Genomic DNA, 16,522 nt, shown 5'->3' on the forward strand with positions numbered 1-16,522 from the left:
TAGGTGAGGAAACTGATGTATAGAGATGTGAAGGCATTTGCCCAGGGTTTCTTCTCTCAGCTAACTAAATTTCCTTCTCCAAAATATCTTTATCCTTTGCTGGCAGTAACCTTAGCGCTGTCCTCTGGGACATGTGAGGAACTTAACACTGGTTCAACATTAGCAGAGGGGCGAAAGGTCTTCTTCTAGCTGAGCTCGCAGAAGAAATATGCTCTCTGGGGAGCTGTGGAATAAGAAGAAAAGTGGGTGAGGAGGACAGTTTTGTTCCCAATAGGTCTGAACTATGCCCTGGTTTTAGCTACATTTTTGTTGTTCCATGAACAACAGTGATTTAATGAATGCAGGTTTTTCTGTTTATATATTGCTTGACTTCCCTCCCATCTCCAAGCCAGCTTTACCCAACTGAGGCCCTAACTCCCCCCCATCTACCCACCCTTCCTCACTTTGCCCTATTCTGCCCCACCTTCCTGTCAGCCCCAGCTTCTCAAGCCTTCTTTTTTTTATTGTTGTTGTTCTACTGGGAACAGAGAGGGTGGAGTCCTCTTACTGAGGCTTTTCCACCTCCCCTCCCTCCAGCCTTCAGACTGGGCTCCACCCTGGTAGTTTGTAAGCAGGCTTTCAGGAGGAGGAGAAGCAGTATGATGAAGAGGAGAAAGACAGGAAGGGAAGAACAGCATATGTGTGCTCAGAATAGTGTCTGCATCTTTCTCAGCTGCTTTTCATTAGGTTCCACATTTAATTCTTTTTTTTTTTTTTTTTCTTATATAGACGGGGTTTCATCATCTTGGTCAGGCTGAGTCTTGAACTCCTTTCCTTGTGATCCACCTGCCTCGCCCTCCCAAAGTGCTGGGATTACAGGCGTGAGCCACCACACCCGGCCCTTTTGGTTTTTTTTTTTTTTTTTTTTCCACTTAATTTAAGTCTTATCCTCCTCATCCTTGGATACACAGAGGAAAGCACAGGCTGCTTATTCAAGCAGTTTCCCTCAGGCATAAGGTGGGAATGGAAGGAGTTGAAAATATCGCAGGTTGGTATTTGGTTCATGTTATTCTAGCTAGCTAAAGAAAGGAGAGCCTGTAGTGCTTCCTAGAAGGACAGAGAAATTTATCAAAACTTCTAGTTCTCCATACCTGCTCCCTCACACCCTTTCCTGTGACATAGACAACACCAACCACATACTGATTATTTTGATGTGTCAAGAGTAAAAGAATATAAAGGCAAATTCCCGCCTTTGATATTAACTGTGGTCATGGGTTACATAGTTCCCTGTGAACTACCTATGTGTCCTAATTTGAGTGAGACCGAGGTCATACTTGAAAGAGAAATGTGAACTAATACGCTGTGTGTGTACAGTGAAATTGAGGGCCCCTCCTCTGGAGCCTCTTGGATTGAATGGATGTTCTCATTCTATCCCTCACCCCAACACCTAGCATTGTTCTTGATAAAGCATAGGTGGTCAGTACATTTTATTGACTGAACGGATGGAAGAACAGATAGCAAAGGATCTTGGGTTTGTTTCTCCAAGTTTCAATAACTTCAAGTTTTTCAAAAACTGAATTTGCCATCTAAGGTCTACGTTTTCCCCACAAATAAAGTTGAGGCAGTATTTCTAAAACAAACAAAAAACTAGAGCTTAAAATAAATTTGTTAACAAGAAAGACTTTTAATAAAATATAAACTGTTCAGTTATCTGTGTACGAATGGATCTTCTTGAAAAGCTATTTCAGAATAAACAAATAATGCGATGGCCTTAAGGCATACCCGCTGTATTCAGGGCTGGTAGTGGCTACTGTTTTCAGCATGTTACTTCAGTGATCTACTCATTTTCATCTACACATCACAAAAATGCATTTATTGTTGATATAAACTGTTTAGTGTCTTTCACACACTTGAATTTAAGAGAAAACTTTTCAGCATTGCTCAAGATAGTCTTGGCTGTAGTGGTGAGAATCCTATGTTGAATAATACTCCCCAAATTTTATACATTGAGAAACAAAGCCTCGAAGGGATAAAGTAAATTTTTTAAATGAAGGCATAGATAGTTGTACACTTCTCTGTATGATTCCATGTCAATATATTTTACCTTGTAAGCTTGGCAGGGGTGCAGGTGGTGGTGAAGAGATATAGTGAGATAGTTATTTATGAAACCCCTACTACAGGGACATTCTTTTATGAAACAAATATTTATGCATATGTATTTATTTAACCTCTGTCACTAAGTTTCCTCATCTGTAAAATGGGGATAGCAGTAATGTCTACCCATAGGACTGTCAGAAGGATTCAATGAGTTAATATACATAACAGGCTTACAACAGAGTGTAGTACATAGTTAATGCTCAATAACTATTATTATTGTTAATAATAATGTAACCTGGCATCCAAGTTACAGAAATGAAATCACCTGGTGCTTCAGCTCAAGGACTTTGCAGTTTAGTAGGGGGAAGCAATTATACCAACAAATTTGTGCCCTGAGGAAGAGAAGGGGACAGAGGAAGCATTGGTCAGTTTTACCTGAAGAAATTAAGGAGGGGAGATGACCTTGAGTTAGTCCTTTCAAGAAAGTGGATGGGTTAAGGCCGGGCACAGTGGCTGACGCCTATAATCCCAGAACTTTGGGAGGCCAAGGCGGGTGGATCAAGAGGTCATGAGATCGAGACCATCCTGGTCAACATGGTGAAACCCCGTCTCTACTAAAAATACAAAAAATAGCTGGGCATGGTGGTACACACGTGTAGTCCCAGCTACTCGGGAGGCTGAGGCCGGAGAATTGCTTGAACCCAGAAGGCCGAGGTTTCAGTGAGCCGAGATCGCGCCACTGCACTCCAGCCTGGGTAACAAGAGCGAAACTCCGTCTCAAAAAAAAAAGGAAAAAGAAAAAGAAAGAAAGTGGACGGATTAATTGGAAGGACATGCAAGAAAAAAAGGTGGGCAGAGAGCTTAGTCTATTTCAGTCAGAGAAAGTAAAGCAACCCAAGGTAGAGATTGGAAACAGCTTGGAATTCCCAGGGATTTGTAATCCAAGTAAAGCCCAGGAGAGCAGCAAAATCTCTGCTGTTTGAGAGGCAGGCAGAGGCCAGATCACAGCAGGTTAAAAGATGAGTTCCAGGGTGCTGCCTTGCATGTGTGGTGGTGCCATTCAGGTAGTTGGTGAACTACAGGAGGAAGAACAGTATTTTGGGGAAAGGAAGGTAGATGAGATGCTCTAAAGACATTCAGGCAGAGATATCAACTAAGAAAGTGGACCTATGTGTTCAAAAATACTGGGCTGTGGCCCTCCGTTTCCTTATTTTTTTAAAGAAAGGGCGCATAGAATATAACAATGTCTAGTTTCCGGGGTTGTTATTGGTACTAAATGGGGAAATGATGAATGTAAAAGCACCTGGCCCAGGGACTTGCCCATATTAGGTGCTGAATACATGGCAAATATTGTTATTTCTCCTGTGTCTGTGCTGTTCCTCTCTCTGCTTTGTTTCTCGTCTCTCTTCTTTTTCCTCCTCTTTAAAAGAATTGCGGTAGGGAAGAGGCACTGAAAATGGGCTGTGGTTGCCTGTGACTTCCTGGCCTCCCATTAAAATGAGCTACAGAGAGACTTTCAGGCAAGCGTAAAGAAATCCTGGAAACATGGCTCCTATCCTGTGGATTCAGCTTTATGGGGATTTTCGCCAATGCCTTGCTGAGAGGCGGTCTCAGGGGGTTGAGAACTCTATTCTTAGAGGTCTGGTATCTGGGAGACTGAGAAAGCCTTTCTTAAGTCTCCCTGCTGGGCCACGCTGTATTCACAGATCATCTTCAACTCCTCCTTCTTCCCCACCTACTCCTTCGCCCTCACCTCCTTCGCTTATCTCTTGCTAGAAAATGCACCCAGCTCCAATCTCCGTTCCTTTTAGCTTCCTCCCTGAGAAGACACTGTGACCTCGCTGTCCTTGCTGGTGTTACCATGGAGAGGTAGGAGGATAAATATCGCTTCCAGTTGCCAGCTTTTTTGTTTTCTCCTTTCCCCATCCTTTCCCTCCTAGACAGCCCCCAGCACCAATCCCAGTACCCGTTTCACCCTCCCCTGGAGAGTTAGCATAACCGGAGTAAATAGGTAACCGAGCAGTGTGCTTGCAAGCCTTAATTTTGGTACAGATAAGGAACTGAAATTGATTCGAATTATACCTGCCGCTGCTGGAGGCTGAGGGTGGCGGCCGCCGGGGGCGAGGCCAGCTCTCTCGGCCCAGGGCCCCCCCCCCCCCCCCCCTTCCTCCCTCCCTCCTCCTTCTCAGCCCCACCCTTCTCCACCTCCTCCCACTTTGCACTCTCCTCTAGCGGCCGCCTGTCCTTTTTAAGGAACTCCACCCTAGGTGGAGTCCTCACGATAGTCACACCTCTTTTTTGGGCCTAGCAGGGCCAGAGAAAGACGGAATCACTCCACCCACTCAGGTTGCCCAGAGAGCACTTTAGGTTCTGACCCGCGTGGGGGGGCGAGGTCCCCAGTGGGGCAGCTAGGTGCCTCCAAGAAACCCCGCCCCGGAGGACCCGCACGAGTTGCTGCCATTTTTCGCTGAAGCCCCTGCCCTGGGGCTGGTGTTCTTCTCTATGATTCTACCAATCATCGGCATTTTTCTCCTCCCTTCTTTCTTTTTAGGAAGGCGCTGGGGTGTGCGGCGGCAACGGCGGCGGTGAAGGGATCCTCTTGTGGTATATCCTCGTGGGTTCCTGTCTTGAAGGATTTCTTCTCCGCCTCAACTTTGTATTCAAGTAGTGCTTTGGGGTTTGGGTTGGTTTTCTTAGCCCCCACCCCCGGCCCTCTCCTTTTAAAGGGTGTGTGGAGTTCAGAGGATGGGTGGAGAGTGGGCTTGGCCGGAACTGAATTGGTGGAGGTAAAAGGGGAACGGAGGATCTTAAGCTCAGGCCACTTCGGCCCAGCGAACCCACTTTATTTTTGTCCAAGGAAAAGCTGCAGGGGGAGGATTCTTTTTAGGAAGTCTACTCTGCCGGCCCCTGATTTTTGGGTTGGATGCTTGAGAGCTTTGTTTCCCTTGTTCCGAGAGTGGCCCAGCTGGGTCTGAATCGACTCCCTCCCCTTTCGATCCCCTCCTCATTTTCCAGCCCGAAGAAAAAGGGGAGTGGGGGGCCAAGAACGAGCAGACGAGAGCGCGTCGCCCTGCGCGTTGTCAGAATGGGGCGGGTGTGAGGGGAACTGCTCTCTTGCCATCAGCTCAGGAGTATGAGCTTCCCGGAGGACGGCATGAGTTCTGGACACTTCAGGAGTCCTCAGCTAGTGACATGGTCGGTAAGTGACTCTGGGACTAGTACCCACCCACTCCATCTCTTTCGTCTAGATTCTATCCCCCTCCCAGTCCCCGTGCTCTCCCCACACACCCCACTTGGTGTTTTAGCAGTGGGGGCGGGAGCGGAAGGTTAATAACACCATGTGGAATCAGATGAAACTCAATGGAAAATGACTTTGCTAAAGGGCTGGTCCAAGAGGAGAGGAGAGAGCTTGGTGGAAGAAGTGAAAGAGGGCAAGAATGGATGGATTTGTCTAGTCTAGTCCGCCCTGGCTGGGCACTCCCAATACTCCTTAAGCGGTAAGGATTGTCTTTGACTTAACCCCACACAGCCAAAGTCACAAACCGAGAAAACAGGATTCAGAAGGCCAACGCTCCCAGGTAACCCCCTGAAGCCTTGGCGGGTACCTAGAGAAGCTTCTGAAAAGAGGGAGGAGGGGACAGGGGTTTAAGGTGCAAACTTAGGCTCTGGGAGGCACAAAGTGAGGCCTGGAAGCAGCTGCGGGGGAGGAGCTGCTTTGGGCGTGCCAGCTCTTTAAGGAGGGGCTGAGGTTGGTTGGAGAAGGAAGCCTGAGCCTAGGCTCTGCTTCGGCCCTTTAAGACGTGGCCAAGGCTGTTGGTTCGTCTGTGTAGGTGGAAGATTGATTGGGCTGAATTGCTGTGATTGCTGAAGTGAATCCATTTGTTCAGTCACTTGGAGGAGCTGTCTTTTTGTGGGCTTTTTTTAACCCTAAGAATTTGGGAAAAAAATCACATCCAAACAGGTGGCCAAAGGCACGATGTCTTATTTCTTTTGGTATTGTCTTCATCGTGAAGAAAGGCATTTATTAAGTGTGGTAATAACTGAGCAAAAAGAATAATCTCTAAATTTGGATTTGAAACTGATGGAGATTGCCATGGTGTGGGGTAAAATAAAGATCTGCTTTGAAACCCTAGTATCACCACTTATTAGTGCATCACCCTGGGTCCTGCTTTTCTCTTCCATAGAATGCAGTAGATACTCGGGTGGATGAAATATCTTGTGTATGTGGCAGAGGCTGCCACTTGTATCTTAGTTTAACTTCCTTTTTCTACTCAGTTTGGAAGTCTTTTTCTGAAGCACTGCTGATAAAATTGGTGTTTTTCTGTCCTTAAAACACCTTTCACATGTGGTAAAGGGAAAAATAGGAAGACTGATTTAGTTTGCCCAAAGGCTGAGGCTAGAACACAGGTTTTATTTGCTTCTTATTTAACATTGTTTCCACTAGACTATCACTTCTGAAAGAGCGGGCCATTAGCCTGCCTTTCCTCTCATTCTTTGGACAACTTAACCAGAATAGTATAATCAACAGGACCTTTGGACAACAGAAACAAGTGACTCATAAATGACCTCATCCCATTCTTCAGAGTTATGGGGGAACCCCTTTTATGAGAGTTGTTGACCTTTGGTGACTGCTGAGGACACAGAGAATGGGTGGGGAACAATTTCTTCAGGTAAGCCTGTGGGGCAGACAGGCAGAAAACATAGGAAGAGTAGAAGTAATAACCTCAAAAGTAAAAATGACAAGAGCATCTATGTAGTCCGTTCTCAAGACCAACTTAGTTAATGGCTCTACCTTCAAGACTCTACCTTCAAGACGGCTCTACCCTCCTGTTTAGACTTTTCAGGATACATTGGAAATTCAGAAAAATAACCATGAACCAGAACTAGCATCACCACTCTCATTGTTCTAGTGCACGTATTTCTGAGATGGGGTTCTCATTGGCTCAGTTAAGTGAATTTCAATAACCAAAGTACCAAGCAGAGTCTAGCCATCTTTGACCTTGCCAGATTGTCTGTGTCTGGTGCGGTGGGGGCTTCGGGAGGGAGCTCAATCACTCTTTCTCATTCTGGCAGGGGCTTTATTATTATTTAATACATTTGTATATTCACCCTTGCCTTGAGTAACTTGTACTTTATGACCTCACTTAAATTGCTGAATGAAGAGAAGATCATCTTTGGATATATGATTCATTTAGCAAATATGTGTCGAAATACTAAATATCAGGTACTGAGAATTTTTTTAACTCATTTTCTATTCCTACCATCTTAAATATCTTCTTAATCCCCTCATCCAACCCCCACTTTTCTTTCAAGTCCTAATTTAATTCCCAGCCCCCACAGCAAGTCTTTCTTTTCGTCTCAGCTATTCCATACATTTCATACATCCCTCTGTCTGCTCAGTTGATATTTATCATAAACGAACTGCCTTATAATGTACTTGTTTTCATTATTTTTCTTGAAAACAGTATTTATGGATTCTCTTCATAATCCCAACTTAAATGCCATTTCTATGAAACCTTTCCTGATCCTTGCATCTAGAAATACCACTTTGAGTTTCCTTATCACATTTTCTGCATTTTCTAGATTATTCTGTCCTGCATTATGGTTATGTGTATACATATCTAAGCCTTTATCCTTTTTTCAGACTGAGAGGTGCTTGAGGACATGCACTATCATTGTATCCCCAAAGTATTTACCCATTTGCTGGATGCCATTTACCTTTCCCATGTAAATACTTGGTGCATATTTTGTAGACAATCTAAGATCTAGCTTGACAATGCCATGCTTTTGTGAATGAAGGAAAACTTGATGAGGATGACTGACCTAGATGATCATCTAGTATGATTGCCATTTTGTTGCTAAGTAGAGTATGAATAAATGAATAACATTGTATATTAGGCTCATTTGCTCATTCAAAGACAGTGTGAGATCATGTTTGGTTTTCTTCCTGACTATTGTTTTCTTTTTTTTTTTTTGAGATTGAGTTTCGCTCTTGTTGCCCAGGCTGGAATGCAACGGTGCGATCCTGGCTTACTGCAATGTCTGCCTCCCAGGTTCAAGCAATTCTCCTGCCTGAGCCTCCCAAGTAACTGGGATTACCAGGCATACACTACCACTCCCAGTTAATTTTGTATTTTTTTTTCTTTATTTTATTTTTTTGAAGATGGTTTTACCATGTTGGCCAGGCTGGTCTTGAACTCCTGACCCCAGGTGACCCACCCGGCTTGTCCTCCCAAAGTGCTGGGATTACAGGCTTGAGCCACTACACCCGGCCTAATTTTGTATTTTTAATAGAAATGTAGTTTCTCCATGTTGGTCAGGCTGGTCTCGAACTCCCGACCTCAGGTGATCCACTCGTCTCGGCCTTCCAAAGTGCTGGGATTACAGGTGTGAGCCACTGGCCCTGCCTGGCCTCTTCCTGATTTTTATATACTAATATTTTTTATTTAGATTTTTTTTATACCTGGAAGTTAAATTTCTGTTCTGTTTGTCCTCAACTGAGTTTCATCATTTAGCCTCAGTTTCCTCATCTCTAAAATGAAATGGTGATTCATAATTATAAATAGTGTAAACATTGAACCCAGTGCCTGATATCTAATATGTATTTCATAAATTGAGGGTCTCATTATATTTGTTATTTTAAAATATTTGTTTTATTTAAATGCTGCTGTGTGTTTGCAGAAGAGGAATGTAGATTGGCGGACAGGAAGCTGGATTTAAATATCTGAAAGATGCTAGATGCTCCATTTAATATACTAAAATATGTTATCTGTGTATTTAGACAAAATAGATGTGATGTTGGCAAATCAAGCTCTAGGATTATTAAGGAGTAATAACCTAACTCAAGAGCTCAATCCAGATATTTCAGATCACTAGCAATTTGACACTGTTGTAACCTCACACTCACCATTCCTAATACAGAGCTTCACCTCTCGACTCTTCACTCATCCCTTATTCAAGACTCTTCCTTTCGCTTCCTTGGTTCTGCAATTTACTATGAGCATAGTAATGGTGAACTTATCTAAACTCTGGACTGTAGTTTTCCCATCTGTGCAATGGGGATAATAGAAACTACCTCATAAGGTTGCTGTGAAGAATAAGTGTGTTAATTTTGTAAACACTTAGAATGCAGCATGAAAGTGAAGTAAGCAGTGGAAAAATGTAGCTGTTGTGGGACTCATATCCCATGCTCAAATGCTGGTGTTAAACTTTCCCCTCTTCCTCATTTTCTCATTTAATTAGATGCCAACGGCTGTTGTATATTTTTCCCCTTGGTATTTGGTATCTGGTTCTTTCTTATTACGCTAACTGCCACCACCTGAATTTAGGCTACAGGCACAAACAATTAGCCTACAGATCACTGCACATATACAGCGAGCTGCGGTGCCTCACACCTACAGACCACAAGCTCACACATGTGTTTTGTTTTCCCTAAAATTTAAAAACTTTCAATTAAAACATGCATTTTAAATTGTCAGTGCATTCCACATAGCTCAAAATTCAGTATTTACAAAAGGGCACATAGTGAAAAATGTCTCCCTCCTATTCTATAGCCACCCATTTTGCCTCGCTGGAGGCAACTAATATTATCTATTTATTAGGAGTCTTTCCAGGGCTATATAATGTATATCAAGCAATAGGGGTGTGTGTGTGTGTGTGTGTGTGTGTGTGTTTATGAATAACCTTGTGGTATTGGGCTCATTTGTTTACTCAAAAATAATGTGAAATTCTGTTTGGTTTTCTATAGATAGATGGAGATATATATATATGTGTGTGTGTGTGTGTGTGTACATATATATGGTTCAGTATTCTATTCAAAAGAAACTGGAATTCTAGGATTTTAAGTGAAATCTGATTTTGAAATGTTGGCAATCGATCAACTTTTAAAAGTGTGGGACTAGGCAGCTTGACATACTGACGTGAACTGAATTGTGCTCCCCTGCCAAAATTCATACAGTGAAGACCTAACACCTAACCTTGTGACTGTATTTAAAGATAGATCCTTTAGGATAGAAATTAAGGTTAAATGAGCTCCTATTAGGTATAATACGCATATAATATGTATATATATATATGTGTACTACAACAACTATATTTTCTCATGGCTTACTTCACTTTCATTCCTTTTTCTAAGTGTTTGCAAAATTAACAGTTATTCTTCACTGCAACCTTATGAGGTGGTTTCTATTAATGTGTGTGTGTGTGTGTGTGTGTGTGTGTGTATCTATCTATCTATCTATGTATATATATCCCTCTCACCTTTTATACACAGTAACACATTCTGCATATTGTTCTCTACAACTTGCTTGTCTACTTAAAAATATACTTTGGAGATATTTTCATGTATGTACGTTTTTTTCTTTTTCTTTTTTTTTTTTTTTTTTTGAGTTGGAGTCTCACTCTGTCACCTGGGCTGGAGTGCAATGGCTCGATCTCGGCTCACTGCAAAGTCTGCCTCCCGGGTTCAAGTGATTCTCCTGCCTCAGCGTCCCGAGTATCTGGGATTACAGGCGCCTGCCACCATGCCAAGCTAATTTTTGTATTTTTAGTAAAGACAGGATTTCACCAGTTTGGCCAGGTTGATCGCAAACTCCCAACCTCAGGTGATCCACCCACCTTGGCCTCCCAAAGTGCTGGGATTACAGGCGTGAAGCACCGCACCTGGCCATATATACATTTTTTTAATGCCTCATTCTTTTGTGGTACTTCATAGTTTTTACTATATATGTGAGCCACAATTTTTTAAATAGTTTTCTGTTGATTGATCTTTAAGTTATTTTCAAACTTTTGCAGTGACAAAATTTGTTATTTGTAATGGCAATAAAAACTTTGTAAGCAGTACACTAGAGAGCTCAGGCTGCCATAACAAAATACCATTGACTGAGTGGCTTAAACAACAGAAATTTATTTTTTCACAGTTCTGGAGGCTGGAAGTCCGTGATCAGGGTGGCAACACGGTCAGATTCTCGTGAGGGCTCTCTTTCTGACCTGTAGAAGGCCACCTTTTCACTGTGTACTCCTGTGACCTTTGTACAAATGCGAGGAGAAAGAGTGAATTCTCTCTGGTGTGTCTTAGAAAGATACTAATCCTGTCAGATCAGAACCTCACCTTTATGAGGTCATTTAACCTTAGTTTGTTTCCTAAAGGCCCTATCTTCAACTGTAGTCACAAGTTTTGGTCTGCTACTTATGAATTTTTTTGGGGGGTGACACAATTCAGTTCACAGAAGTGTGTCAAGTCTCCTAGCCCCACACTTTTAAAAGTTGGTTGATTGCCAACATTTAAAAATCAGATTTTCCTTAAAATTCTAGAATTTTAGGCAGGCCGCTATGGCTCAACGCCTGTAATCTCAGCTCTTTGGGAGGCCAAGGTGGAAGGATCACCTGAGGTCAGCAGTTCGAAACCAGCCTGACCAACATGGTGAAACCCCATCTCTATTAAAAATACAAAATTAGCCAGGCGTGGTGGTGCATGCCTGTAATCCTAGCTACTTAGGAGTCTGAGGCAGGAGAATTGCTTGGACCCAGGAGGTGGAAGTCACCGCAAGCCGAGATCGCGCCATTGCACTTCAGCCTGGGCAACGAGTGAAACAACATCTCAAAAAAAAAAAATTCTAGAATTCCAGTTTCTTTTGAGTAATCAGAAGTTACTGAACCAGCATTCTCCCCTGGCAATAATTGCCTAGAGTTGATGAACCTCTCCCTCTCTCCACCTTAAAACAGGACTTATATTTTTGGTTCACCATGTTACTCATCTGGCCTAGGTGCCCTTAACCTGTCTGACCCCTAGTATAGGTATTGGGATTATGGCACCTCTGTAAGCTCTTACTCCAGTACTCATAGAACATTCCAATAGTTTCTAGTTCTACCTTGATTCTTTCTGCTGTCTCTACTCTGAGGGCCACTGCGAGGATATATTCCTTAAAACACTTTTTAAAATTATGCCACTCACCTTCACTCCACAGTCATTTACTGGGTGTCTACAAAGTTCGAAGCTCACGCTAGAAGCTGAGGTGATAGTGGTAAACTATCACTTTAGGTTAGGTAAAATATCAGTTTAGGTGGGATCCTTGCCTTCATGGAATATGCAGTTTACTTTTCCTCTCATCTGGATTTCCTTCTTGTTTCTTCTTCCTTGTCCTAGTTCTTCGAGGCCCACTTCAAAAGCATTTATTTGAAATTTTTTCTGACTATTCCATTATCAGTAATCTCCTCCTCTCCTAACTATCGCTCATAGCCTCAAATCAGAATTCAGCAATGCAGCATCTATTATCTTGTGATATTTGATTGGTATTATTTTATGCATAATTGTTTCTCATCACATGGACCTCGTATCTCAAACTCAAATCGTCAGGGCCCAATAAAATGAGAAAAGCGTACGCTGTCTAAAGGGGGCAGTCATTGATCACCTCCAGCTAATTTTTCCCTTGTGTCAATGTAGACTCTGTATTATAAGATCTCTCAGCTTTTTCAGAAGAGCAAGAAATAGGGTTTTTTTCTTTAAAAAATATGAAATCTGCTTTTGAAAGGTTGTCAGATGATTCTGTTTTAATCTTTAACATCACTGTGAGAACCAGGCCAACATCTGCAGTGGGCTGCCAGTTTTCTCTGTCTGACCTAGACTGCAAATTTACTGAGAATAGAGGCCAGAGACCACGAACTTTGTTTTCTTCTATCTGGTATTACCTCCTCCCACCTTCCCACACAATATCAACTACCCCTGTTGGCTATTTAGTAGGTTCTTGATAAAGACCTGATTACCATCAGAAAGTTCCTCTTTAAGTTAACCATGGTGTCCTGTAAATGACGTGGTAGTTCTGCTTTCTCCACATACCTAACATGTGCCTTTGAAGACAATTATCAGGCCAGCTTTTGTTTTCCCTGTCCCACTTTTTGCCAAATGTAACCATCTATGTTTCTTGATATAGCTCCGTTTTGTTTTCTTTTTTAAAAATTGGTTTCCTTATTTCTCTAGAGTTTCTTTCACTTTTTTCTGCATTTCTCTTCTATGTATGATTTTTCTTAAAATAATGTAAATCGCAAATAAAGTACATATCTTCAGAAAGGTCTACCTGATGCTGAGCACATAATTAATTTTGATTCGTTGGAGCTAATTATTCTAGCTCTTTTTCTTCTTCCTATACTTACAATGATGCAGTTGTGTCATCTTCAGTTAGAATGGGAGAGGATGTAATGTGAATCTATTTATTTCTTGTTTGTTAAGCTAGTTCTGATAAATATACACACGTATACCTTATTTTTGTAGCTAGATCCTAGAATAGATGTGTAGCATCGAATTGGCCACTGCGTTAATCTCACTTTCTGGAGTTCTACAAACTGAAATGGTTCAGGAGTTTTCTAGGATGCCTTGTCTTGGTGCTCCTGAGCCATGTAGCTCAGGCAGTGAGTAGAAAGGCTATTCAAGAGCCAGGGTCTCTTCCCTTAAGCACCTGTTGCACAAAACATGTGTGGGGACCAATTGTATTGTTACAAATTGTTTGTAGTTGCCACACTACCACCGTGTTTAATTTATTGGAGGAGATTGTTGTATGAAATAATGGTATGAAGTAATGAAGAGGATCACTTGAGGTGTTACATAATGTTGCAGAGCAATGAGTTTTTGCTGCTGTGGCTCTTTGTCCCTTAGTGTCATGCTGGAGTTGTAATTCCTAGAGGTTTTGTTTTATAATTAACATAAGTAGTGGGAACCCTTTAATACTCTCTGCAAATGTTCAATATTAGAGTTTGCTGCAAAAATATAAAAACACCTTCATCATTATTATTATTTTCAACTTCAACAAACTATTTCAAAATGCAGGATAGTAGCAAGTACTTTAAGGAAAAAAAAAAGAGCTTCATATCAAACATTGGACCTGGATTCAAATCCCAGCTCAACAATTTCCCAGTTTATGTGACCTTGGGATTACTTAACCTCACTGACTCTGTTTCTTCATGTGTATAGTGGGATCAACAGTAATACCCATCTCACAAGGCGATTGTGTAAATTAAATATATCCCATTAGAAATGCCATGAAGTTTGGCACACGTTTACCTGTGTAACAAACCTGCACATCCTGCACATATACCTCAGAACTTAAAATAAAAATAAAATTAAAAAAGAAATGCCATGAAATGATATGATATCTGGAATTTGCATAAAAATATCCATTGAGGTGGGGGAGTGTTTTGAGGTACAGATGAAAGAAGATTTACCATTAGCTGAAAATCATTAAATCTGAGAGTAGGCACATGGGGTTTATGTCTACTTTTGCATGCATTTAAAATTATCCGTAATAATTTTCTTAGACGGATTTCTGCTCTGATGCCGAGGAGGCTGGAGCACAGTGGCATGATCTTGGCTCACTACAGCCTCTGCCTCCTAGGTTCCAGCGATTCTTCTGCCTCAGCCTCCTTGGTAGATGGGATTACAAGCACACACCACCACGCCCGGCTAATTTTTGCATTTTTAGTAGAGACAGGGTTTCGCCATGTTGGCCAGGCTGGTCAAACTCCTGACCTCAGGTGATCCACCCGCCTCAGCCTCCCAAAGTGCTGGGATTACAGGCATGAGCCACTGTGCCCAGACAATTTTTTTTTTTTTTTTTTTTTTTTTTTTTAGAGGGAGCCTTGCTCTTTTGCCCAGAGTACAGTGCAATGGCGTGCTCTCGGTTCACTGCAACCTCCACCTCCCGGGTTCAAGCGACTCTTGTACCTCAGCCTACTGAGTGGCTGGGACTACAGGCGTGTGCCACCATGCCTGGCTAAGTTTTGTATTTTTTAGTAGAAACAGGATTTCATCATGTTGGTCAGGCTGGTCTTGAACTCCTGACCTCAGGTGATCCACCTGCCTCGGCCTCCCAAAGTGCTGGGATTACAGGCATGAGTCACTGTGCCTGGCCTAATTTTTAAAATGCCATTGGAATTAGATTCAAGTTTACCTAATGATTTGTATAGAACTTAATCCTTCTTGATATTAATCTCACAGGTTAAGCAGAAACCTGAGACAATTATTATGGATTTTCCTTCTGTGTCCTTGTAATAAAATCATGTATCATAGAATGTTATAAACTGGAAGGGATCTGAAAAGGACTAAGTAGATTACTCAAAATGACACTGCTAAATAACGGTGAAGATTGATTTAGAATACAAGTCTCCCAGATCCTAGTTAAATGATTTTCCCATTGTTTCACATGGCCTTTTTTAGTAGTAAGAGTATTATCAGTTTATTGCATGTAAGATTATTGTTTAAATGTAAACATATTTGTTCAATGGAGATTCAAGGCAAGGGGACTGGTTCTAGGCATGTGAGGTTATGTAATACCTCAGATTTCATATATGTTATATAATACCTTTAAATCTGTTTTGTCAATTGATTCTTACAAGTATCTTGTGAAGCGAGTGAGAAGGAGTTATTTCCACTTTCTACATTAAGTGATGAGACTTGCCCAAGGTCATGCAATAATGTAGCAATTAAACTAGAACTAAAATGTAGGCCTGGAGTTTATTGAGCTTCAACTCCACTTGTATTTTCAGTTTTAGACTTTTATCATAATCCCTCTTAGCTTTCATCTTTTTGCAGAATGAGGAATCTTAATCTCTAGCACATTCCAAGGTGATTCTTTTTTGTTTGTTTGACACAGATGCTAGAGCATCCAAGGTGATTCTTCATTCATGCATATTTATTTTCTTTTTGTGGAAAAGAAAACATAGCTTAACATCAGCATCTGAGAGAAGCACTAGTGGCTGAAAGCATTGGAGGCTGTGCAGGTGATATTGTAGAACATGAACTCATGGGAGAATGGAGATAAAGATATCAAAAAGCACACATAAGTTTGTTGCTGGAAATGGTTTACATCTTAAGCATGTGACTGTATTTATTTTTATGTACTTTAAAAAATTTTCTGACACAAGTAATCCTAAAACTTATATGGCTATTTTATATTTACATCTTATAAGACATTTTTACATGTCAGGTTGTCATGATTGGTCGTCATAACAACCATGAGTGGGAGGGCTACACTGATGTATTCCCATTTTGCAGAGGAGAAGACATACATAGAAAGGTCAGATAACTTGCCCAAAGTTATACATCTCTTTTCTGGTATTTCTTATCACCTTATATTTTCAACACCTTACGTTAGTTTATTACTTCCGGCTTAGCTGGCTGTTGCAGTAATTATGTAATAATTTCAGTCTTTCTGCCACTGTTATTCATACATGTTATGTACTGGTCAGCCTTCATTTATTTTTGTGGCAATATGTTTTCTGCTCTTAAATTCTGTTCTTTTTAGCATCCTAGTTTGCCCCACTTCCTTTTATCTCATATCTCATTCCAGGTAAGCTAAGAAGGCAAACTACAGGGGTTTTCTGTTTTGTTTTGTTTTGTTTTTTTTAATGGGGAAAAGATATACATATATTTAGAATTAGTCAGATGGACTCAGTTTAG

The 16,522-nt window shown here is 41.5% G+C and overlaps 1 protein-coding gene across 4 annotated transcripts in view; it reads left to right on the top strand.

The window, feature by feature from the left end:
• The first annotated feature begins 3,737 nt into the window (after positions 1 to 3,737).
• The window catches only part of KLF8 (Kruppel like factor 8), a 66,012-nt gene continuing 53,227 nt past the window's right edge, over positions 3,738 to 16,522 (top strand). Inside the window, exons 1-3 of one of the 4 annotated variants that reach the window (XM_032266090.1) lie at positions 3,738 to 3,945; positions 4,628 to 4,680; positions 5,092 to 5,275. In XM_032266090.1, coding sequence (XP_032121981.1) covers positions 5,269 to 5,275 — 7 coding nt within the window. In that variant the 5' untranslated portion in view covers positions 3,738 to 3,945; positions 4,628 to 4,680; positions 5,092 to 5,268. Of the gene's footprint in view, positions 3,946 to 4,277; positions 5,276 to 16,522 lie in introns of those variants that run through there. The other 3 variants (XM_032266088.1, XM_032266089.1, XM_032266091.1) reach the window with 3 other exon arrangements.

This window comes from Sapajus apella, unplaced genomic scaffold (genome assembly GCF_009761245.1).
Source record: "Sapajus apella isolate SASKATOON/1434 unplaced genomic scaffold, GSC_monkey_1.0 scaffold154, whole genome shotgun sequence".
Taxonomy (NCBI): domain Eukaryota; kingdom Metazoa; phylum Chordata; class Mammalia; order Primates; family Cebidae; genus Sapajus; species Sapajus apella.